Source organism: Pygocentrus nattereri, chromosome 16 (assembly GCF_015220715.1).
Source record: "Pygocentrus nattereri isolate fPygNat1 chromosome 16, fPygNat1.pri, whole genome shotgun sequence".
Classification (NCBI taxonomy): Eukaryota; Metazoa; Chordata; class Actinopteri; order Characiformes; family Serrasalmidae; genus Pygocentrus; species Pygocentrus nattereri.
The window spans coordinates 29520748-29547618 of NC_051226.1; the positions used below are offsets into that span (position 1 = coordinate 29520748).

General features: G+C 38.7%; 1 protein-coding gene across 1 annotated transcript in view; it reads left to right on the top strand.

Annotated features, from left to right (window-relative positions):
* Nucleotides 1–754: 754 nt before the first annotated feature.
* pdlim4 (PDZ and LIM domain 4) overlaps nt 755–26871 on the top strand; it is a 46071-nt gene continuing 19954 nt past the window's right edge. The window contains exons 1-3 of the mRNA XM_017705318.2: nt 755–1025; nt 9504–9655; nt 21434–21518. Of these exons, the coding sequence (XP_017560807.1) occupies nt 933–1025; nt 9504–9655; nt 21434–21518 (330 nt within the window). The 5' untranslated portion in view covers nt 755–932. The remainder of the gene's footprint in view (nt 1026–9503; nt 9656–21433; nt 21519–26871) is intronic.

Consider the following 26871-nt stretch of genomic DNA (forward strand, 5'->3'; position numbering starts at 1 on the left):
AGTGTTCCTATAAGGTAAGTAGAGCTGATAAAATGAACAATGAGTGTAGATGATGTTCCCAATAAAATGCTTGGTTGTTTGTACCGCAGCTGTGCTGTATGTTAGTCTCTCTGCATAATGTTTGCTTAGTGTCACATACAGAGATAAAAACTGTGGACAGTTAATTGTGGCCAGACCTCAGCTGTTCTGAGAGTCACTGGGACTGATTCTAGGTGCCTGTGATGGTTTCCTAACAACGTCTAATGGTGTCCTACGGGAAACTGATGGTCTCTAATGGTATTGCCAATTCCCATTAGAAAGTAAAACCATCAGGTTTTAATCCTAATGGTTCTAATGGTTTCAGTAGAGTTGCATCTCGAAAAACCCTCAGAAACCAAAGAGGACTTTGGAGTGCTCACGGGACTTATGAACATAAAGGGCACTGATAAGTGAACGCAGATATTAATGCTACACAGCCATTGGAGGGCATTAGAAATTAAGGCGGAGCTTGGCAGTGTGTCAAAATTGGATTGCCCATAATACAAGCTAGCACACAAATTTACTCCAGCATGGTCAATGTAAATGACTTTAATATGAATGAATGATTTAATTATGAAGAAATTTTGAAATCGGTAAAAAAAAAACAAAAAAAAAACAACAACAACAACAACTAGCTAACTTGTTTACGCGGGCCATTTATTTTGCTGAGGCTTTCTCTGCTGTTTATGGTTGTCCTGGCTTCGCGCACGCGCCCTCCTGGACACCGAGGAGGCGGCAGCAAAAACTCAAACTCCTCCTCAGGCGTCAGGCTAAGGCTTTTTTATTTAAACCCCGAACTAAACGACAACCTAGTTCCTTTTTCAAGCGAGCTTCTAATATATTTTCATTAGCTCGTGTTGGGCAAGTCTGCATTCTCACAGAACGGACAACTGTGTCGGATATTTCTCTTAGTTATGCCACATACAATCACTTTGAACGGTCCCTCGCCGTGGGGTTTTCGGCTTGTAGGCGGACGGGATTTTAGCACGCCGTTGACGATTTCAAGAGTAAGTCTGAAATATTTTTCACTCATTTCCTCACTAAACGGTTAACATCTGTATCCAAGTGTTAAATAGTTGGCTACATGTATAAACCAGCGAGTTTTATTTACATTCGCTGACATTCCCTGTAGAATTTGATTAACGTTACACCACAGGGTGAAAATCTGCCCCTTTATTTGAAAAGCTACTAAAAGAATCTACGTTTGTACGTCACTTGGCAGCAAGTAGTATTTCCCCCCAAAGAATCTATATCTGAACGGTGCGTCGTGGAAAGCTGCTTCCAGATTCGAGTGAATGAAATAATGTGGTGTGAAACATGAGCTCCGCGAACCCTACCATTTTCTGCGTATTTGTGGTTGGCGAAATAATTCCAGTTTCGGAGACAATGTTGCTTGCTGTGGTGCCCACAGTCTTAACTTTTGAGGTGCTTTATTTTGAGCTATTTTTGCAAGAGCTATCCTACCGTCATCTGCTACAGCAAAATCAAACCGTAGCTTTTCAGTGCCGTTTGCTCCAATAAACGTATTCCCAGATGGACGGCAGGCTAGTCTGGAACGCCATAAATGTTGCCACTGGTATTTTAACAGAGCTCGCGGAGCTGCTGAAAAATTCCAGGTGTTGTGTCAGCTGCTGACTGGTTTTCCGAGACTTGGCAGTGAGTTGAATATAGGGTGTCGCTCAAGTGCCTGACATTGACCAGCCATTACATGCATCACTCCTTCTCAGAACTGTTGTCTGCGGTCCCCCATAGAGAGCAACACATCCAGACTCCCTGTGCGACGCATCACTTCACATTTGCTGATATATTTGATGATGAACTGCAGCTCTGTTGTAGACCACCGAAAGTTCAGGCAGCTAAAACAAAGCTTTTGCCTTGTATTTGTGAGCCATACAGTTCACCAGCGAGGTCCCTGGAATTAAAAAAAAAAAGATTGACATGACAATTAGCCAGTCACTGTTTTGCAAGCGTTTTGAAGCACTTCTCCTCAGCAGGGCTTTGTTAACCCAGCAGCCTTTAGGAACGGATTGCGAATGGAATAACTGTAAAATAGATCAATTTGGGTTATGTTAGTTCTGAGGTTTGTCTAGTTCAGGGGCGGCAAACTGGTCCTGTAGGGCTGATGTCCAGCACAGTTTTGTGATTTTCCTGCTCTTAATACTCTCTTGAAGTTTAGCAACTAGTTGCTGAGTTGAATAAGATGTGTTTGAGTAGGAAAACCACCAACCTGTGTAAGATTCCAGCCCTGACCTAGATCATCTATAGTTTTGCAGGAAGATTATCTTACAGTGCAGTGCAGGTGTTAAATTGGGGCAGAGCACACAGAGCAGAGCCGCAGCACGTTGTTAATGTGAATGGCAAACCGAGCTGAGCTCTGTTACTTTAATTGAAGGAAATGTAAATCATTTCTCGTACTCTTCTTTGTGAAACAAATTACACTGTTCAGCCACTGCTAGACAGTTATTCTAACCCATGTGGCAACTTTGCTTTGAGTGCTATCATTTGTTTGTTTTTTATTTGTTTATTTATTTTATTTTTGTTTTGGCGCTGAATGTTTAAGATTTTGTGGCGTCTCCTACTGCCTCCTGCCGATTTTCAGAATCGTTCAAGTATCTTCAATCACTTCTGCAGGTTCCTGAAGTAGTTATGTTGCATTATTTACATTGTCTTTGTCCTGCTGAAAAGATACATCCCCGGTATTCCTGAAGCATTCGATCACATGGATACATAGCTTAGCATGGACACAAAGTCTGTCACCACAGGCAGTTCGATTACTGAAGTCAATCATGTCTTCATACAATAGGCCTATTTCATGAGAATGTATTATTTAATACATTTGATAGCCAGCTTGTGTGATAGTTTTGGCTAAACAGTTAACAGTTAAACAATTGAGAGAGAAAATCTAAGGCCTGACCTCCCAAATAATCATTTCCAAAATCATTTTTGACATGCCTCTCAGCCAGCTAAAGTCTCTAAGCACTACTTCCTCCATTAAGTGAAATGTCCAACAAAACTCCTCAGAATAAACATGAACATGTTAACTGCAGTTGGCAAAAGTCTGACTGATGTTGACAGATTAGGGGAGGTATTCAGTATAATGGGAAGGAACTGAAAAGGAAATGAGTAGAGTTTAAGGATGCACGGATCCAATGCTCTGGGTCGAATCGGCACCAATAGTGTCTTTATTAAACAAATCATATATCAGCCACGTGTGTCTGATACACATTCAATTCAGATTCAGATTCAGATTCCTTTATTGATCCCAGGGGGAAATTGCAGTTGTTACAGTTGCAGCCATTTATGTAAAAATAAACACTTTAGTAATAATTTAAGACAATATAGAGAATTTACAGTATGTACACCAGATTTAAGTACTCAAGAATATTATAAGGTGGCGGTGATTTTGATAGTAATATGAAACATCAGGTATAGAGCAATTACAATTATTTAAATTATTTAAATTAAGTTAGTGTCCCTCTTGAGTTATTACACACACAATTGTTGTTATTGCACATATGAACAGTAAATAATATAAGTAAACAATCTGTCAAGAGTTTAACTTTCCCAAATTTTGCCACCGTCCACTGCAGTGGTGGAATGAATATATACACACACACACACACACACACATACACACACACACAACCCCAGTTCCAAAAAAGTTGGGATGCTGTGTAAAATGTAAATAAATGTAAAAAAAAAACTGCAGTAATTTGCAAATCTTATAAACCCATATGTTATTCACAGTAGAACACATCAGATGTTGATGTGATCGTTTCATGAAAAACATGAAGCCTTTTAGAAAATGATGGAAGCCACTCCATTTGGGACAGGGTCATGTTTACCATTGTGTAAGCATCCCCTCTTCTTTTAACAACTGTCTGTAAACATCTGGGAAGTGAGGAGACCAGTTGCTGCAGTTTTGGGAGAGGAATGTTGTCCCATTCTTGACTGATGTAGGATTCGAGCTGCTCAACAGTCCTGGCTCTTCTTTGATGGATTTTTTTGTTTCATGATGTGCCAAACGTTTTCTATTGGTGAAAGGTCTGGACTGCAGGCAGGCCAGTTCAGCACCCAGACTCTTCTTCTGCGAAGCCATGCTGTAGTGGTGGACGCAGTATGTGGTTTAGCATTGTCTTGCTGAAATATGCAAGGCCTTCCCTGAAAGAGATGCTGTCTGGATGGAAGTATATGTTTCCAAAAGCTGTATATTTTGTTCAGCATTAATGGAACCTTCACAGACGTGCTGGACATCTATGCCATGTGCATTTATACTCCCTCATACCATCATGGATGCTGGCTTTTGAACTGTGTATTTTTCTCCAAAATGCTTTTTATACCCAGTCATTTGAGTTAGTTGTTTTTTTATTAGTACCACTTACTTTTACAGCCTTTTGTTCCCCCTGTCACAACATTTTTGAGGTGTTGCTGCCATCAAGTTCTAAATGAGTTCATATTTTTCATGAAATGGTAAAATGTCTCACTTTAAACATCTGATATGTGTCCTATGTTCTACTGTGAATAAAATATGGGTCTATGAGATTAGCAAATCATTGCATTCAGTTTTTATTTACATTTTTTTACACTTTACACAGTGTTCCAACTGTTTAGCAATTGGGGTTATATATTATTCATACATTCCTCAGAATTGTTTAGTTTTTAGAACTTTTATGGTTCAACTGAGAAGTTTACACCAGAATTTTAAATACTGTTTATTTTGCTGTTGCATTATCCAGTAACATATTAATAACAATGTTTTTCGTAATACTTCATTTTGATACTTAATTTACTGTTGCTTAAACACTGAGTTGTTCAGTCATACTGTGATCTCTTGTACAGTTGACATACTAAATCTGGCCTTCTTTGATGAGCAGTGTGCTGTACAGAAGCCCAAAACATTCTTGGTTCATCAAAGCTGTTGAAAGGTGCTTGGCTCCATTATGGAGACTCAGATAACCTTTTTGCAGGGAAAGGGAATAAAGCAGTGAACATGTAAGGCTGTAAAAATTCCAGATTTCATGCAGTTTTGGCTCTCCTGCTGAATTGTATGAATATACTGATTATAGAATATGAGGTCTATACATGTATGCATTACATTAACAAAAGTATTCGCTCACCTACCTTCACATGCATATAAAATTGAGTGAGATCTCATTCTTAATCCATAGGGTTTAATATGATGTCAACCCAACCTTTGCAGCTATAACAGCTTCAACTCTTCTGGGAAGGAGTGTGTTTATGGGAATTTTTGACCATTCTTCCAGAAGCACATTTGTGAGGTCAGACACTGATGTTGGACGAGAAGGCCTGGCTCACAGTCTCCACTCTAATGCATCCCAAAGGTGTCCTATCAGGTTGAGTTCAGAACTCTGTGCAGGCCAGTCAAGTTCTTACACACCAAACTCGCTCATCCATGTCTTTATGGACCTTGCTTTGTGCGCTCAGGTTGGAACAGGAAGGGGCCGTCCCCAAACTGTTCCCACAAAGTTGGGAGCATGAACTTGTCTGAAAGCTCTTGGTCTGCTGAAGCATTAAGGGTTCCTTTCATTGGTACTAAGTGGCCGCGCCCAACTCCTGAAAAACAACCCCATGCCGTAATCCCCCTCTCCACCAAACTTTACACTTGGCACAATGCAGTCAGACAAGTACTGTTCTCCTGGCAACCACCAAGCCCAGAGTCATCCATCAGATTGCCAGATGGAGAAACGTGATTCGTCACTCCAGAGAAGTGCTCCACTGCTCCAGTCCAGTGGTGGGTTGAATTTCACAGGAGTTATAACATATTAATGTCACACATCAGCTTCATGTTGAGGCCTGAGGTGTAAAATCAACATGATACTGATGAAACTATCATGACCGTTGTAGATAAATCATTTATGTCCTTGAAAGACATGTCCTTCACCAAGTTTTGAGTTCTGTTTCTGTACTTTTTCAGTGCTTGCAGTCATTAGAGTTTTATACTCATGGGGCTCTGAAGCACAGTCGATGTCCTTTCAGTTTCAGATCATGCAGAATGTAAGTTTATATACATAATACTGTCCCAAAATGATGGGCAGCCCAAAATAGGCAACTTAAGGACTAAAATGGTATTCCAACTGACTGAATGATGTGGTATATAAGGGGGAAAGCCCCAAATTAGTCAATTTAATGTAAGTAAACATATTTTAATATGGATGTTGCAAATTTTTTCACAAAAAAAAAGAATGAAAGAATAGAATCTATGAAAATTTGGCACTTAGCTTAAATGGCCCTGGTACCATTTAGGCTCAGTTATTTTACAAAAGCCTAAATGTGTGTTACAGCACAAGTTGAATCATTTAGGTCTGTCACTGAAAAATGTAACTATGTGAAGTATAGTCATGCTGAATTGTAGCCAGCAATGTTTATGAGGTGTATGGAAAATGTTAAACAATTATTAAATTATTTAGCTACAGTAAAAACAACTATTAAAAGAACAATTAAATATTTCAAAGGATTATGTTATGTTCTAAAGCATTAATTGAGATAGATGTAGTATCTGTAATTTATTTTCACCTGCTGCAACCCTGTGTTTATAGACATTAAGCTTCCATTCAAATCTGTTGAAAAATATAGAAATTAGGAATAGTGGGCTTCCTGGGGCTGGCAGTGTCAAATAGGAAGTTAGCATTTTCTGTAATTATTTTCAAAACAGCAAGCAATAACATTAATAAAAGATAATAATACAAATAATACAATTTTGGTTGCCTATATTACGGACAAAATAATACAGATTTGCATTGTTTTAAGTAATTTAATTATTAACCACTGTCTCCTATGTAGAGTTATTATGTCAGTAAGTAGCCATGACAGTAAACCCACCATTTAAATAGATACTAATTAGGGCTAGCCCAAACAGCATTTTACATGCTTTGAGTACTATATATATATATATATTACACACACACACACACACACATATATATATATATATATATATATATATATATATATATATATTACACACATGCACACACGGATATATATAGTTTTTTAACTAGTTTCCTGTAGAGGATAAAAAAAGATATGTAATGTGGCCAGGGGTGCTCAAAGTTTTGTATACAACTGCAGCTTCCTAAATGCTCCCATCCCCACCTGCTTTCCATTCAGCTTCCCTTGAGGAGTTCAGAAGGGCAATTTATTGCATGTGAGGTTTTCCCCTCTTCTTGCGCTGTAATGGCATGTGCTAACACTAGCACTCAGTCTATTGTCCTTTGACCCTTTATGCTCTGCACATTTGACACAGCCACATTCCAAACAAGCCATGTGACTTTGTGAATAATGAGATTTAGTGGCTGTCTTTTCACCAAGTAGTTTCTTTGTTGATTATGTTCCGCCAGATATACTTAAGAAAACAATGTTTCCAGTCATTGCCTTTTGTAAATAATATCTAAGCACAAGCCAAGTGTTTTAACAGTGGATTTGTGATATCTGAGTGCAAAGTACAAAGATAATTATTAATTTTGTTTTAGCTACCTGTGTCAAAGATAGAGCTCAGTGAAGTTAACAATTTAAAGTGATTCAGTTTTTGGATTTACAAGAATTGCTTCAGATTGAAGTCCATTTATAGTATTATGTCATTGTAACTTGGAAACATTCCCCCTCCTCCCTCCACCATTGCTATGGTTTCAGGCTTCCAAACAAAAACACAAGGGCCAGTATAAAAGACTGTTGTCTGTTGATCTGCATTGAATTCTGTAGTGTGCTAAGTTCAGCTTGTATAGAGCAATCTCCAAATACTATTAAACCCCATCATGTTTGCATATGACAAGTTGAAGTGATGACAAATAAATTGTGGTGAATTAAAAATAAATTTATTTGGATCACTATGAGCAAAGCTTGGTTCAGGAGACCTAATTATAGTATGCACTTATGTATGCTAAAACATCTGCATATGCATAGTGCAGAGATAAGATTAGTTCATAGCCTATACATAAGAGGTTGATCTAGTGGATGGAAGTTTAATAACTGCAACAACATCACAACAACTCTTTGTTATGCTTTATAATGCATTATGAATGCTTGTGAAAGACATTTATATTCATTATTTCATTCACTGTGTTTATTTAAATGCAAATGTTACTCTAAGTGTGAACCTTCTATTTAGACTGAACTGTAAACAACAGTTTTTGTTTGCTACCAGAAAAACTTTACTTTATTCAATTTTTAGGGGGGTGATTGTGTACAGTATGTATGTCATTAAAGGCTGTTAGTGGGTGTAATGTATTGAATGTGTCATATGAAGTGCCCTGCTCAAAGGTGGGCCATGCTTGACATAACACATGCATCAGTTTACCATGCTGACATTAAATGGGACAAAAGCCACAGTGTGTCCTTATGTAAAACAGGCCCCTTAACTAATATTTTTAGGAGAACACGGTCACTTACTAATACACAAAATTGAACCGCTCTGTCTGGTCCTTCGCCCATTTACAAGTTCAATCTTTGAAATTATTTATTTTCTATCAAGTGGAATAGCCGGTTAAACCTGGAGTTTGAAAGTAGTGTAATATTTGATTGTAATATATGCATTTTCCCGTGTGATAAAACATGTTTTCTTCATAAGCACCATATTTCAGGTTTAAAGTCACCATTATGATTAATACCCAAAGTTGTTCACAGCTGTGGAGTCAGCAGAAATCTATTTATGTCATGCTGCGTCAAAATGTTAACAACCAATTTCACTGCCCATGAACAATATTCATTGCAAATTCAAAGAAACACTTGAAACTTCATAAAACACTTGAAAAACTGGTGGACATGAGTAGTGGAGGCTTTCAGAAAAAAGCCAGTGCTTTATCAGTCCAGTCTTTTACAGCCATGTAGTTGTGACAGCATGAGGGATCTGATACAATCACTGCTGTAGCTAATATGTTATGTAAATAGGCTGTAACTAAGGTACCACCATACTCAAATATTATCAATAAATGAAGGCTACAGTCAAAATCCAGATATCAAATTAATTTCATGAACGAATCCTAGATTTCTAAAACCTGTCCTGATTTCAAACATATTGCTGTATACATTGGGAGAAAAACACACTATTTTCTGTTCCAGCACAAAAAGCAACACTAAGCTGCTGTTTATCTCCTTCAGTTCCTAGAAAGTATTAAATGTACATTTAAATGTGCTATAACTTTCAATAACAAGACATCTGTCATGGCCAAGACCTGTTTCTGCAGAGAGAATATCCCTCTCTAAGTTTAGAAACAACATCATTTGCTGGTGTCCACAGCATTACATAATTACAACATTTCACAAATGTGTCACTTTAGTTAACTTATGTCTAAGTCAAAGGCCTGTTGAAAGTCATCAATTATCCCACTGCCACTGATTATTCATCTCCGTCTTGCATAGCCTCAGATCTGAGTAAATGGTTTGTTGAGTGCCATACTCTTGGTTCCAGGCACGGCTGTATTTGGCTTGGGTGTGGCACTACCCTCTAACCTTCTCTTGTTGTTTGTCAGATAACGCCTGGGAGTAAGGCTGCTTTGGGGGACCTGTGTCCAGGAGACACCATCTTGGCCATCAATGGGGACAGCACAGAGACTATGACACATATGGAGGCCCAGAACAGGATTAAAGCCTGCACAGAGGAGCTTGTGTTAGACATCAGCAGGTACTGCCCTAAGGCAACGTTTAGCTAAAATCCACCCCCTAAAATTTTGGGATTTTTTTTTTTTTTGGGTTCAATTACAATTATAAAGTATTCACATGAGACACACATGCCATATGTTGTTATTTTCAGGAGACCCTGCGCTAGAGATAGATATACCATTGTTTGACATGTAAATGCTAACAGAAATTTTCTATCTTTATGATTTTGGGTCATTTTTGATCAAAAATTTACCTAGTAATTTTTTGTTTGTGTTTTTTTTGTTTGTTTGTTTGTTTGTTTTTTTGCATATAGAGATATTGAAAAGAAGTGGTACCTCATACCTTTTCAGAAATTGTTAGTCTAGAGTGTCTGTGAGCTGAACGTGCAATAGTTTTGATTCCTTCTGTTGGCTATTAAGTAAAAAATAAACAATTAGCATAAGGCAGACAAGTTTTTACATTTATTTTATGTCCTCTTGGATTCATGCTGAGTACTAAAATATTTTTAATATTCAAAACTGTAAACTGAAAGACTGCGCTAAATATTATTCATTGTATAGTCATATTTGTCATATTTATTGTAATTTATCTATTAAAATGTGTTGAGGGCCTGTCTGTGTAATTTTGAGGGAAAGTGCTCTCATTGTGTTGAATGGGCCATTTTTTGCCTATTTCCACAGCCCCATTCCTTCATCTCACCTCAGCAGCATGTACACATGGCACAACTAATCAAGCTCAGTGTGACTGCATTTGAGTCGTTTTTTAAATCGTAAATTTCTGATCATCAGCACTAAGCTCAGAGTCTGAGTCAGTCTTAGGACTGTTTGAGACACGATGGAAACTTTTATACAGAACATGTTGCTCTGTTATTTATGGTGATTTAACTGGACATTTGAAATGGGGGTAAACACAGGATCTGAACGGTGGTTTCTGAACTTGATTACTGACTGGATCATGGCTGACATCTCAACAGAGTCACTCTGGACACACGGTGTAAGTCAACGTGATGGTCAACATGATGCGTCATTGGCCTCGCTGTTTTCAACCGTTTTGTTGCCAACTGAAGGCTAAAGCATAGAACTAATAGCAGCTTTTGCAGCGATGCAGGTTGTGTTGTGAGCTCTCTTCCTGGGTTGTGTGATGTTAGAGCTGGTTTTTCTCACTCTGATAGGTTTCTCTGTTCTCGTGTGTGAATCATGTCGCTATTTTTAACCCTTTGTTTATGATATGAAGGCTAAAAGCAGAGATGGGGTATGACAGTAGCGAGTGGGGTTTGGGTGATTTGGGAGCTGGATTTCTGGCTGACGGGTGGTCCCAGGTGGATTAAATCACTCTGGATTGTATGAGCAGACTCTGCAGAGTGATCTGATGCATCTGATGATTAGCGATCTGCCAAACAGCATTATTCTTACAGTTTCATGGCAGTTTCTGAAGCAGTACTTCGGGGAGCATCCACATTTCACTGCTCAATCAAAAACGCGACTATAGCTAGCTTAATATAAAGCCTATCAAATTCATACTACACATAACGTTACAAGTTCTTTCTTTTGAAAACAGAATATGAGAGAAATCGCTGGCATGTTGTATAAAGACACAGAGACTGCTTGATGTGAACAGCTGCAGCAGACTGCAGTAAATACAAGGCTAACCCACACATACAGCATTTTAACCCTGTTTAAAGTTAAATCAGGGCTTCCATCCACTTCTTATTCTCGTTGTTTGTCAACAGTGCAGGAAAACTAAAATATAACTTTTGTAGCTCAACGATTCAGCATTATAGTTCACTACTAAAACATGGTCATTGCTTCTGCCCTAGTTATATGGAGAGGAAGTTTTGTATTGCAAAGCTCTTAGACTGATGCTTAATAAGTACTCCCACCAAGTCTGTCCTTCAATTGAAGATTATGATTTAGAATCTAAACCCTAGCTCTCTGTTATGTTTTTCTTTTTTCCTTTCTTCTGTATTGTATTTATTAATTTTCTTCTTTGGTTGCAGCCATTCTTTTTCTTTTCCTTTACTTTCAGCACTCTTTTAAATTGTGCGTTTTTGTATGTATGCACGTTCTTTGTACAATGAAGTTTAAAAATTTTTTTTTTTTTTTTTTAAGAGTTTTACCCTGATCATGCTTAAACCGGAAGTAATCTTGTGAAAAGGGCCCATTACTCACTGCTTTTGACAATGACATCCTGATATGTAGATCATGTCTGTAGCTTAAACTTCTCTGAAGTTAGGAAGACTAGAAGTGACCTGTCATTTTGCAATAGGTCCTAAGCGATAAAGATATAACCCTTTCTTTTTAGAATACTTTTTAGAAGAGCTAATCCAATCCATGTCAAGCTTGAAAGAAGTTGAATATAATATTCAGATTTGAGATTGATACAGTAATGACCGATCTTACAAGCATTATCAAAAGTTACTACAGTTAGCAAGGGTGTAACTGTACACTGACATCTTGGTTTGGTTCATGCGACGGTTTAGTACAGTATGAGTTTGGCACAGCAGATATAAGCAACAAAATAACTCAGTGTCAAAGGCTAGTTTGCTTTTCAGTAATTTTGTAAAGACAGTAGTGCCAGTTACAGTTTGTTCCACATAGCATCATATAGTTCCTCTGGAGAAAACTTTTGTTGGCATAGCCTGTAGTGTGGGTCATTTGCTTTCAAAGGGGAACACTACTAATGTTCACTAATGTGTACAGTATTGATTCAACTTCAGCTGTGATTTTGTAGTAAGGGGCAGGGAAAGCAAAAAAATTTAAAGGGTTTGTGCTGAATGCCTGAATGCTTTTTTTCTTTAATCGCCCCCCGCTTTGTATTTACCTTGATACCTGCCTTTCTCAACTTTCACTCACTTTTAAAATACCTTTTTATGGTTTTAACTTGCTAATTGCTTACAGCTTTAGGGTTTCAGGTGGACCTAGTGCTTGTGAAATTGGTTCCTCCTTAATTTTTGCACATACCGGGTCATTGGGATGAATACATGAATACCCCTAACAGCTAGTGTTGTAATGGCTCATAAAATAAATGTGCTTCTTTTAGTCCTAACTCATCTGTATTCAAAAATACTTTCGAGAACTTTTCCTTTTTTCATCATATTGCCCTTTGGGAACATTGCAAATGATGCATGTTTCAAATAAGTATCTTGTGAGCAGTTGGGTTTCTTCTGAGTCTTGTATTGATAAAAATTGTCAACAGGCTATTATACTTTGGAGCTTAGAAGCATGGAGTGCATCATTGTAAGATAAACTTTAACAAAATCTGCTTGCCAGCATCCTGTTTCTAAACAACATCATAGAAATAACATGTTTCCCTTAAATAGGGTTGTGAATTCAGCAAAAGTCCATGAGTTGATTGTTGTGCCATTGAGTGGAAGTGGAGATGACCTATAATCCTTTTTCCCAAAAACTCTTCTCGTCCATAAAATTGATCCTCAGCACTGGCAGGAGTCTAAGCGAGTATACTTGTCCTTGTCTCTGGATGGAATGATGACTCTCCCTCTCCCCCATCACTTACCATGATGTTAGCCAGCATGGTCATCTGTTAGCAGAATTGGCAGTTGGAATTTTCCTCCATGCATGTTGAGTTATCCAAAGACAGAAGCACACAACAAAATTGGGTTAAAAAATGTATTTAAAAAAAGAATTAAACTATTTTGAGCTTATGTTCATATTCTTTAAATGTTTTGAACTAGTTGGGGCCTACTTAGAGAGAAAGCAGGTCAACCACCATTTAATACATAATCAGAAGGACCAAAGTGGGATTTTTAAAGAATGACTTGAAAACAGCTAACTTCAAAAATATAAGGACATGGCCCAGACTGAGTGACAACTGTGTGATATTTAGTAAATATAATTCATCTCTGGTAATAGCCTATGTAATAGCCTATAGGGTACTGAGTCAAGTATACTAGAGGACAATATCAAACTATAAAGGTGGTAAAGGCCACTGGAAATTACAAAATGTTTTTGGTGCATATGACTTCTGTCATCAGATGTGGTAGTTTCATAAACTGGATTTGTGATATCCTGCTCCTGAATGTTTCCACTTTTTTTAAACTAAGAAATATTGAGAAATGATTGCTACTAAGGGCTGGGGGAAGATGAGAATTGCAAATGCCCTATTAGTTGTTGTTTTCGATGAAATTACAAAAATATGGTCCTCTGGTAGCAATAACACCCTGCTTAGTGTGATGTAGACACTTGGCATGTTACTCTGAAAACCTCCAGCTTGCTTATTCTCCATCTTAACAGTGTCTATGAGCAAAGGCCATAAACTCCTGTCAAGCATCTTTTGTAGATGGTTGCTTAATGTTTGCATTTGAGCTCAGCTGTCATCATATCTCTTCCTTGTGGGTCAACGTGATCGCATTTAGAAATTTTGACATTATGATACTGGAAATGCAAAACAGAGTCATCAATATCTATTAGCATGTGACCCTTTGCACTGACTGGGTTATTTCTTTGGCCATATTGCTGGACTGAATAGTGTTCTATGAAAATAACTTTTAGTCTGAGCTCATTGTATGAGAGAGAGAGCGAGAGAGAGAGAGAGTTTAGAGCATTGGAATGGCTTGTTACTCTTCTGTGCGAACATCTGGGAATTCAGTTATACAGTCCTTGCTGCCCAGTGTAGTGTCAAATTCCCCTTTAACCTAAGGAATGTAAAGATCTGTTTTATTTATGAAATTCTTTCATTTACTCATTCATACACATAAAGCGTGTTAGAGGTCAAGCTAACAGCAAGTATTGTAATAACAATTACAGTAACAAGTAGTAATTACAATAACAAGTAGCCTTGAAAATGTTATTGAAAAAGAGTTGTTCGGGTGCATACTCATACCACATATGTGTAGATTTGCTTGATGATAAACAATAAATCTAACTTAACTTTGAAGAAGCTTCAAAGCAGCTTGCTGAGTCTAAGGATTATGTTTATTACAGATTGAAGAATGTGACCACAGTCTAAAGTGGAATCTTTGATGTTAGGGGACCTGTGAAACTGCTCACAATCCATGTGGAATATATGAAGTGCTTAATGCAGTCCTATGGGTATACATGAATAAAAGACTGTACTGATAATACAGATGCACTGGACAGAAAAGACTGGAGCAGGCTAGGGCAGTCTCAGTCCCCTGATCTAGAACAGACTAAGGTGGGTCTGTAGGAGAACTGCAGGAAAGCCAGCACCTTCAGCCGCTGGCTCATTCCACCAAGGTGCTCCAGGAAGCATTATTGGGATCATTTTTGCCAACTGCTATCAGGCTCCAGAATGTCACTGGGTATTGTTTTAGCATTGTACCCATGGAGTGAAATAAAGGAGGTCTTGAGGGCTAATGTGAGGTCTGGGACTCCCTCATCAACCTTTTGAACCCCCTGAAGGTCTCAAATCGTGAAACTGTCTGTTAGGGTAAAATAGAGACTCAAATACAAATTCATTGAACGGTCATTGTTTAGCTGCTTCGCCCATAATCAGCGGGCTTATGTCTTTGATGTTCTTAAATATTTAACTAGAACCTGCCTCAGGGTGGTGCTATAGCAAATTAGTTCTTCCAGTTGGTCCTTCATAGCCTAGCAACTGTAACTGTGCCCGGGACACCTCTGAAAAAGTGTACAGTATTCCATAACATTCGTAAATTTGAAAAATCCCAGTTTCGCAAGAGTGTCGTTCAAAGAGTGAATTGTTACTCAGTTCTCAAACCAAACATGAAAGAAGAGAAATGTGTGGAGGAGCACATTACCAAACTGTGCTAAACCAAACATTATGTTGTTACTGAAGCTTGCATCAGTGCCGCTATGATCAGCATGTTAGCAGCCTGCCTGCGCTGGAGTTGCCAGCCGACATGGACGCTCAACTCCGCCTCCCCACGGGGGAGTATTATGCATACCTAATTTCAATTAATTTTTTGGAAGTTCCATATAGGACTCTTCCATATAAGGCTGCTGCACATCATGTACATAAGGTGGATGATCCACAGCAAAACATTTTTTTAAATCTAGGTGCCATGGCCAAAATTCTCAATAATTGAACATTGCACTGTTTGCTCTCTAAAAGTTCATCATCTCTACACTGCATTAAATTAAATTCAGAACCAGACCACAGAAAGCCATATAAGGTGACATGTGGCTTGAAATTTACATTGACAAAGGCAGTCAATCTGCGTAACAGTCCAACATTCAACTAACACTACTAGCCTAGTCATATTGTATGACTCATACATGTGAAGGTTGAAGGTTTTATTTAAATAAATGTGTGCGAGTAGTGTAAAATGATCTAGAGATTGATGCTTAAGTGCTCTCTTTCTAAGTGATATAGCACATCACTTTTAGCCTCTAGGCAGCTGCAGTATGTATTCACTGGTCTAAACAAATTAGAACAGTGGTCACCAGCCCTCTTCTTGGAGATCTACTTTCCTGCAGATCTTGGATACAATCTGCACCTAACATGCTGCCCCTACCCTCACATAACACTCATGCATCTGAACTAGCCAATCAAGGACATATGTAGAAGTAAATTAGCTGGGAGAGTTGTGAATTGCTGTCAGATCCCCACTTGTTCTTCCCTTGGGTTTCTCGTTGAAAAGTGGTTATTGCGAAAGGACACTAAAGGACTGTAGATCTCCTGGAACTGGGTTGTTGACCACTGAATTAGACCCTCCGACCAAAGCATAAGGCACAGACTTTATACTGCCCTCTGTGTGTAGCGATGTGACCGATCATGGTTCTTAAATACAATAACGTGTAACATGTCGTTCATGCTGAATTTTCCCTGTTATGCTATTTTAAAACTCTTTAATGCGGAGTTGTTCAGCCCTTACTGTGAATCATGTTTGCAGTTGTGTAGTTTACATAAAGTTATTTGTTTTTTGTTTTGATGCCTAGCCTATTATCAATAAGCACCTTTTTCAGGCACAAATCTGTTTAAAATGAGAAAAGGGAGCCTTTGCAACTAACCAGAGAAAGTGACTTGACATTTCTCTACTGATGAGACACGACTGGTAGGAGTTGTTCGGAAATCACCCTGCCTCAGAATCAAGGAATGTGTTATTGATACATGTTGTCACATAGTGCTGAGAGGAGAGAGTGAAATAGCAGTTAGTTGGTTTTTTTCACAGGGATGAGGTCATTCTTTAAGCTTGGTTTTTCCTCTTATAGAGAAGCTGTGATATGGCCTTCTTTGTGGAGCAGTTAGGCCTCTTATTTCTCTGCCTTTGATGCATGATGCATCTTGGGATGTGTGTGTGTGTGTGTGTGTGTGTGTGTGTGTGTGTGTGTGTGTGTGTGTAATGTTCTGACTTCCCATCCCCCACCCCTTCCATGCAACCCAACCCCCATCCCCTGGCCACCACCCACTCCCATCCCCCACCCCCCTGCCCGCCAAGTATGTCCTCAGCGTCTTCAGCTTTTGGTAACGATGTGAAGCAGCTGCTGGAAACAGTTGTTCCCTCTCTCTAACCACCTTCTCACTCCTGAACTCCCGTCCTCATTCTTTCCTTTATAATTTCTTGTTGAAGAAATGGGTCATTGCAAAGACGCAATAGCAGGTGACAGTGATTTGTTTCCACAAGTCACAAGAGCTGTTGGAAAGTGCCCTGCTGAGCTGGCGGGTCCAGTCTGAATGAGTCATGAGACCTGGGCCCCGAGAGTGGAGGAGTGCAAGGAAAAGACAAAAGAGGAGGACAGGACTCTTCGTCCTCATCCCAAGATGATGGTGACTCATGGATGTGGAATCAAAAGTGTGAATTTTTTAAAACAGTAAGAGACTATACAATAATGGATGGATAGAGAGGTTGTTCTTCTGTGGTTGTTGTAAAGGACCCAAGAATGAGAGTCCTTTACAAAAGGATGAAAGGGGTTTGTGCAATTGATCTTGATCAGATGATTCATCACTCTAAGTTCTCCAGATGAGAGAATTCAAGTGAAATGAGAGAATTTAGTGAATTCAAAACAAATCACTTGTAACTTGACACTTTTGCGTAGTGATTAACAGATTGCAACATTACAGGTGCTTCTCATAATTGTTACTTGCTAATTTTAAGTGCATCACAATACGTTTTTAACGTTTTTCTGCTACTATGCTATATTAAACTGTATTATAATTGCAATAATAAATGCATAAAAATACAGTTGTGTTGTTTCTAACAGGACATTTGTATTTTTTCTTCAGAAAAGGCTTTTTTTCCCACTGGCATTATTGTTTGCAATTAGTGTGATTATTTTTTATATCAATATTAATTAGGTTTAGTCTATACCCAGACAACACTGATAAATTCAAGATAGTGGGAATTGAGACTACACAGAATCAAAATAAAGAATGGGTGCTTTCCAGTATTATATCCTGCTTTCTGTACTATTCTCATTTTAAATATCATTGTCTGTAACATTTGAAGTCTGAGGATTTTCATTATCATCAGCTGTTATCATTCTATAACATTGTCTTTAGTAGGCTCCTCCACAAACATCTGCAACTTTCCAACATCAACAATTGTAATCAAACCATCCCATCAGAAAGCTCCAGACTCCACTGTCCCATAAAACAGCAAGAAAAAAATGAGACTGAAACATTTTAAAAGTTAATATAGAGCTGGTAGCTGGTAGCTAGCTAGTGGTAGGCAAGGTGAGCCAACAACCGTAAAGATGTACAAGATTTTCAAATCCTAGGCCTGACTGGTTATACCTGGTTTTTCCCTTGGGCAAAGCACTGTAGCCAATGCCGTGGGTGGCGCTGCAGAGCTGCTCCGAAACTAGCCATAGTTAGGCAGCAAAATGACTCATATCCATTTTAAAATTCATTAAGCTATTATAAGTTGATGTCACAAGTCTAGACAACGTGTTCAAAAACCATATGTGCTGTGATTCATTTGACAGCTTTGTGTGTGGCAGGCAGGCATTGGCTTAATGAGGGAGGCAGAGGAAGAGATAAAAATGTCAATACATGAGAAGGTCCCCCGCGACCTTATCTGGACTAAGCGGTTAAGGATGATAATGATGAGGAGAAGGTCCCGCCCCTTTTATTTTTCACTATGTGTGAACTTGTATGTTGCTAAATCCTTGGCAGAGATTAAGACACTAAGGCTACGTTTACATAGCAGGTAATCCAAAAAAAATCCAGTCTTTTTCCTCAAATGTGACGCAGATGAGTTATCTGTGTGTCAGTGTAAACAGCAAAAATCGCATTGAATCTGACATTTTCAATTCTGATTTGAGACGCTTTCATATGTGGTACGGAAATCTGATCCGTATCCAATCGGCGGCAGTGCGACTCAGTGTGAACAGCCAGATCGGAATTCATGTGACTTTTACGTCATTTCAACTCGACATTCGTTGTAATTTCATGCTGCTGGGTATCATAAACATTTAGGCTGATGGTTATGTACCAAAAATTGAGGAGACTCATCGCAGCTGCTTTGAGTTTGAAGAGGTTTCGAACGAAGCGGCCGAGCTCGACTGGAGAAGCCCGAGGCTGCAGTGCCAGAGAACAGTTTAAACAGCCTGAGGACACGAACCAAAGAACAGGCCGTGGCCGAATAACACACCCTTTTCATGCTAAACTCAAACACACTGTGGGTGATGAGTCCAGCTGTCAACCACTGGAACTTCATAATCGCTCCTGTAATGCTGGCGAAGACGAAACCGGGAGCGACTAGTGTTCGCTAGTCGTCATGATTGTTTACCTCTGGACGAACTGCTTAGAAACTGAAAGCTTTAGGAGCGACGGGCCTTCACTGGCCGTCATGATTGTTTACCTCTGGACAAGCCACGTGAAGCATTGTTCTTTCGCGCGTGCGGGTCAGTTTAAGAGCTGATCTGTTCAGACTGATGTCGCATACCGATCACATTTAAAAGAACAGCCAAACAAAAAAAATCGGATTTGGTGAGAAAATCAGATTTGGGACACTTTTACGTAAACATAGCCTAATGGTGAAATTGGAGCTAGATGTCTTCCATTGCCCTGTAATTCCCTGTATGACTTAATACTTGGCTTAATATTGGATGACGGATTAAAATGGAAAAAGAAAGAACAGTATGCTCCATTGTACACTGTCACTCAGCACACGTGAAAGCATATCTAATGATTCTGTTTTCCTCTTTTTCATCAAGATTTAGTACATGATGTTGTCAGTGACCTGAGAAGTATTATGCTTTATCTTCAAATGTTCCACTACTGTGTCCCTTTTCTGACTGCAGAAAAGTGTTGGAGTTATCTTGCAACATGGCGCAACCCTCAGCCTTTATGTTACTGCGACTCATGTTTGATCCAGATGTGGATCTCTTTTGACTGTTGGTCTGCCACAACCAAAAATACCACATCAACCCCCAGCTTACAGTTCTAGTCTTCATGGAGTAGGTCCAGACCCACTTTTACAACCCACACCTCTGCACTTATTTCTGAGACATGGCTTTTACCTAGTCAGCAATGCTGGCTGACATGGGTGTGAGTTCATTACTAGTAGATTAACAGTAGCTTCTTTGCTGCATAGGGCTCCACATACCCATTTGGATGTAGGTGTTAATGTAGGAGCAGTGGCAAATAGACGTAGAGGACTGATTGTTCTCAACAGATGCTGTCTATTCTAAAGGCTGTCTGTTTGGCTAAAGGATGATGTCGTGCTGTTGACCTGCAGAAAAGTGTAGGAGTTATCTCACAACATGGCACAACTCTTAGCCTTTATTTTACTGCAACTCATGTTTGATCCAGATGTGGATCTCTTTTGACTGTTGGTCTGCCACAACCGAAAATACCACATCAACCCCCAGCTTACAATTCTGCACTCTGTCATGGAGTAGGTCCAGACCCACTTTTACAACCCACACCTTTGCACTTATTTCTGAGACAGGGCTTTTACTTACTAGCAATGCCAGCTGACATGGGTGTAAGTTCATTACTAGTAGATTAACAGTAGCTTCTTTGCTGCATAGGGCTCCACATGCCCATTTGGATGGAGGTGTTAATGCATAAGCAGTGGCAGATAGATGAAGAGGACTGTTTGTTCTCAACAGATGCCCTCTATTCTGAAGGCTGTTTGGCTAAAAGATGATGTCATGCTATTGACCTTTGCAGAAGCTGGACACTGGCCCAGAGAATGGCAAATGAAGGATTTGACTGACCTTTCAGCGCATGTTCATGAGTTCAGAGTAGTTGAAAACAGCATTTTCAGACAAATAGGTTTGTCAGTTTTGTTGATGTTTTCTGTATTTAATGCGATTACATTATTGACTGAAAATCACATCACTGTTAATTTGGCTTCGTGACATGTTGCATTACTGGTACTGCCATACATGGTACATAAGTTTTCAGTTTCAGATTCTATCTCACAGGAAATCGGTTGATTTATTTTGAGATATCCTTGGCGATTGAAAATTTTGTGTGAAGGTAACCAACACACAAAAATAAATATCTGTACTAACAGATTTTTTTTTCTGAAATGCTTGATCAGTATAACTTAATATTCCATGAACAGAAGAGCTATACAATTCAGAATATGACATGGTAGCTAAGCGCAAGATCACAGTTGTCAAAATGGGATCATAAATACATCCTCTGTTCTCCTGATATTGGTAATCTGAGACATAATTGAAATAAGTGTGTGTGTGTGTGTGTGTGTGTGTGTGTGTGTACTTACTGTTTTCATAGTAACCACTTTCAATGTCATTTTATTGAAGGTAGTACAGTAATCATGGTATCTAAGAGTAGAACTGAATAGCCTGTAAGCAAAAATTGCATATTCCCAAATGTCAAAAGATAAAGTTACTAGTAATATAAAATGAGCAGCTGACATTCAAACCCGTATTTTTTTTTTCAGGTCTGAAAACAAAAGATTGTCTCCAACTGTAATAGACGACTACAGGACCAATCTATACATCGGAGCCCCAGAAGCTGAGTCTCAGGTATATATTGTGCTTGACTGCATTTAAATGACTGCACCTCAGCTTCAGATGGACCATATTCAGTATTGTTCTCGTGAGTTGTCACAATTGTTAAAATGATACTGTATTCATGTATTTGGCTATAACAGTGCAAACAGTTCTACTGCAGTGAAATATCTATATTATTGTTCTCTACCTAAGGCTGTTGAGGTTTTTGTTATTTTAACAAAATTATCGTTATGTTAAGAAGTAAAAACAAAATTGCTGTCTTTTGACTATCAGACAATTTTACTTGGTATTTAAGCCAGCTGAAATCAAATGTTAGAGAGAGTAAACATGTAATAGACATGTTCCGAGAATGTATAGTCAACAGATGCTAATCTTGGCTAATTCTATTGACCAATAAACAACTGTCATTAGTCAGCAATTAACCGCTAATAGGCAAGCACAAAATCAAAGACACAACCTATCCACATATCAGTAGACCCTTTTCACAAGAAACAGAACTGTGTAATTTAGGTAAAACAAGTTCCACTTTTGCCTTTCAGACAATTATTAACCTTAGAAATACAGGCATTCGTATCACTTCAGCTCATCATAGAAAGGTGTGTCTCTTTTGTCATAGTTGCCAAGCTTGAAATTTGAGGATGTGTCCAGAATTGTTGGAGAACACACAGCAATGAGGGAATCCCAACTAAATGAAGGATATTATGCATGGAAAACTCCTTTACAGCCTTGAGAGTACAACAATGTCAGTTAACATACACTTAATTGCCATACATTTTTGCTTGTCTGCCTTCACACGCATGTGAGATCCCATTAATCCATTAATTCATAGGGTTTAATATGATATTGGCCCACCCTTTGCAGCTATAACAGCCTCAACACTGCTGGGAAGGCTTTCCACATAGGTTAGGAGTGTGTTTATGGAAATTTTGACCATTCTTCCAGAAGCGCATTTGTGAGGTCAGACACTAATGTTGGACGAGATGAGAAGGCCTGGCTCGCAGTCTCTGCTCTAATTCATCCTAAAGGTGTTCTGTTGGGTTGAGGTCAGAACTCTTTGCAGGCCAGTGAAGTTCTTCTACACCAAATTCGCTCATCCATGTCTTTATGGACCTTGCTTTGTGTACTGGTGCGTAGTCATGTTGGAACAGGAGAGGACTGTTCCCAAACTGTTCCATCAAAGTTAGCAGTGTGAAATTGTCCAAAATCTCTTGGTCTGCTGAAGCATTAAGAGTTCCCTTCACTGGATCTAAGGGGCCTAGCCCAACTCCTGAAAAACAGCCCCACACCATAATCCCCCCTCCACCAAACTTTACACTTGGCACAATGCAGTCAGACAAGTACCGATCTGTTGGCAACCGGCAAACCCAGACTTGTCCATCGGATTGCCAGATGGAGAAGTCTGATTCATCACTTCAGAGAACACGTCTCGAGTGGCGGGGCTTTACACCACTGCATTTGACGCTTTGCATTGCGCTTAGTGATGTAAGGCTTGGATGCAGCTGCTCGGCCACTTTCAAACATAACACTACTATATCTGACCCAGAAGGAAGGTATGTCATAATCAACATTAGCATCTCCAATATCTCCTTAACTATTGCAAATATATATGGCCCAAATACAGATGACCCACCCTTTTTTCAGGAGATTGCACTCATCTTTATACTATCTCAGACTCCACAATTATAATTGGAGGTGACTTCAATACCATCATGCACCCATATCTTGACAGAAAAACCAGTGCACACTCCACCCGTAATTGGCAATCAACAGATACTATTAAATACTTTATGACTGATGAGCGATGGTTGGAGCCTCAAACATCCAATGACCAAAAAATTCTGTTTTTATTCACCAGTTCAAGGCTCACATTCTTGCACTGATTTCTTTCTAACCAGGAACTATTACATCTAACAAGAAAACCGTACTAAGAGGCAAAATAATATCCCACTCCTCCTATAAGAAAAAGAAAGATACAGAAAATTAATCTAATCTGCAACAAAAAATTAAGGAATTATTAAATAAGATGTTAAACAACCCCACAGATAAAACTGAAAATGAGCTAAGAAAATGTAACACACAATACAATGAATTCATAAATAAGAAGATTCAACATTTGCACTTTTCTTGATAACATAAACCTCCCAAGACTGACCGGAGAACAAACACAAATGCTGGAAAATCCAATAATGTCAGAAGAACTTTATAATGCCCTTCACCACATGTCTAATAATAAAGCACCTGGTCCTGATGGCTTTCCCACTGAATTACGCTGAACACTTCTGGACAATACTTGCCCCACTGTCCAATAGAATGACTGCTGAAATAAAGCATAACAAGATTTTACCATCTGAAATGAACACCGCTATAATTTCACTTCATCTCAAACCTAACAAAGACCCCACCCTACCCTGCAGCTACAGTCCACTGTCACTCATTAACACAGACATAAAAATTATAAGCAAGACCTTGGCAACTAGATTGGAAACAGTTATCCCATCACTTATACATCCCGATCAGACCGGCTTCATCAAAGGAAGACATTCAACCACTAACATCCTCCTTAACCTAATACACCACACATTGATTCACAAATCAAACCGCAATAGTCATATTAGATGCAGAGAAGTCAACTGGAAATTTCTGTTCACCACTTTGCACAAAATAGGGTTTGAAGAACCATTTATTAACTGGAAAAAAATTCTTTACACTGCACCCAAGGCCACTGCACCCAAGGCCACAGTTAATACTAATGGACTAATATCACCAAATTTCACACTGCACAGATGTACTAGGCAAGGATGCCCCATCTCACCCCTCCTATTCTCAATTTTTATAGAACTGTTGGCAACAGCTATATGACAAAACACAAACATAAAAGGTATCCAAACCCAAACTGTACACAAAATCAGTTCATATGCAGAGGACATACTACTGTTTTTGCAGAATCCCCACACATCAATTCCTCAAACCATACAAATTATTTAAAAATTACTCACAAATCTCCAGTTACTCTATTAACTGGACAAAATTTACTATACTACCAGTTAACATGAACTTATTAGATACAGCAGCACAGTCTCTTCTTATCCCCTTGAGCACCCAATACATCACATATCTGGGCATCAAAATTTCCTCCCAGCTGTCAGAGTTGCCTAAATTAAATTTAACCCATTACTCTCAACTGTGGTGACCCCTAAAGGGAGCAGCCGAAAGAAGAAGAAGAAGACTCTCAACTATAAACAATGACCTCAAACGCTGGATGAACTTTCCACTATCCCTTATTGCCAGAACATCTACAATCAAAATGATCATATTAACAAAAGTGAACTATTTTTTTCTCAATGATTCCAATTCAACTTCACTACCCGGTTCAAAACCTTAGACTCTTATCTCCAAATTTTACTGGAAAAATAAACCACCTAGGATCAAATTAGTTACATTCCAGAAGCACAGAACCCAAGGAGGCCTCGAAGCCTCCAATTTCCAACAATATTTCCTAGCAAATCAATTACAGTACATAAAACGGATAAAAAAAATTGATAAAACAATCAAACAGATGAATTATGTAGAGCAGCAGAACAATCTTCAAGTAATGAAATACAACTCTCAGACTTACCATTCATTAGTACAACACTCAAACACCACTCCTGTTTCAAAAACCCAATGATAGTATCAACACTGACAGCTTGGTGGAAACTGCACAAGATCACTGACACTTTAATTTCACTCTCCAAACACTCACCCATATGGCACAACCCTGACCTTCCTGCCACCAAAAACACAACAACTTAGAAAGATAAAGGTATTACACATTTACATCACATTGTACAGAATAAAAACTTTGTAACCATTTCACATCAATCCAGGTATACAGCACTGAGTGTAACCAGTTTCTGGAATATCAATAACTTGGATCCATATTAAAATCAAAAATGTAAAACAAAAGATATACTAGAACCAAATCCACTAATTTCAGAATTCCTAAACATCTCCTCCTCAAAAAAATATCTAAAATGTATAAATTCCTTTCAGAGTTAGAACAATTTATGTACCAAGGAACAAGTGGGAAAAAGATCTCTTGGTTACTCCCTCTACCAACCAATTTAGCATGACTAACAATACTAACCTCCACCTCATATAATATAAGGTAATTCACAGAGTACACTACACTGGGCAAAGGCTCTATAAAATGGGAATAATAGACTCTGAAATGTGTATACACTGTTCACTAAACACTCCTGACAATTACATACATGCTTTGTGGTATTGCACACCAGTCAACTCCAATAATCAACTAAATAATCAACTAGCTCCATTTTTAAAACAACCCATCTCCCCATCTCCATCACTCTGTCTGTTAGGTGACACATCAGTGCAGCTAAACAAGGAAGCAAACAGCACTTTTGGTGGCACTAACCATCATTAAAAAGACTATTCTGACAAACTGGAAAACAAGAAAAAAGATCACCATCAATCAATGGAAAAACCTTCTAACAGAACACATAGCAATGGAAAAAATCTCAGCATCTCTCAAACAAATCTCACGAATACGAAAAAAAACATGGTCAACACTCAACATTCTACAACCACCTTAACTTCCATCGGCTTTTAGACCTACCTGTGGTGCCTCTACTCGAATGTTCCTGGTCTCACACATGCGCGCGCACACACACACACACACACACACACACACACACACACACACACACACACACGCATACACAAAAATAAATTTATATGGCAGGTATAACAAATATCTAAAGCTCAGTTCATTCTCTGGAGGGTACAAATATAATTGTTTTTTCTTTTTTTCTCTCTCTTTTCCTTGTTTTCTATTTTTTTTGTTATTTTACATGTTCTGTATGTTTCTTTTATTTATTTATTTATTTTTCTCCCAACTTCTACCATTTTTTTCCCCTCCTTTCCCCCTTGTCGTTTTTGTCTGCTTGTATATTTGCAATTTGTCCTCCTGCTACACGATGGCAGCATATACTAAAAGAAATTTGCTATACCAGTAATAAAGGAAAATTAGTCCTCCGAAGAAGGGGGGAGGTGGTGGCGGGTTAAAAAAGTTTTTTTAAATTAAATTAAAAACACGATCATGACAAACAGCACACGAATGCACTTCACTTTTGTCTTATTTGAAGCAGACACATCCAATCTTGCTGAGAGGCATATAATTGTTTGTGTTTTAATGCTATCTCAGGGTAGCAATTAAGAAATAGTCACTGATCTTTAGAAATATCTAAATATTTGCTTTAGTTTGGAAGTAAGATACCAACATACTGCCATTCGTCAGGGGTGGTCACAGAACTTGACTGCTACTGCCACAATCTTCTCATTGTCAGCCTGGCCTTGCTGTTCT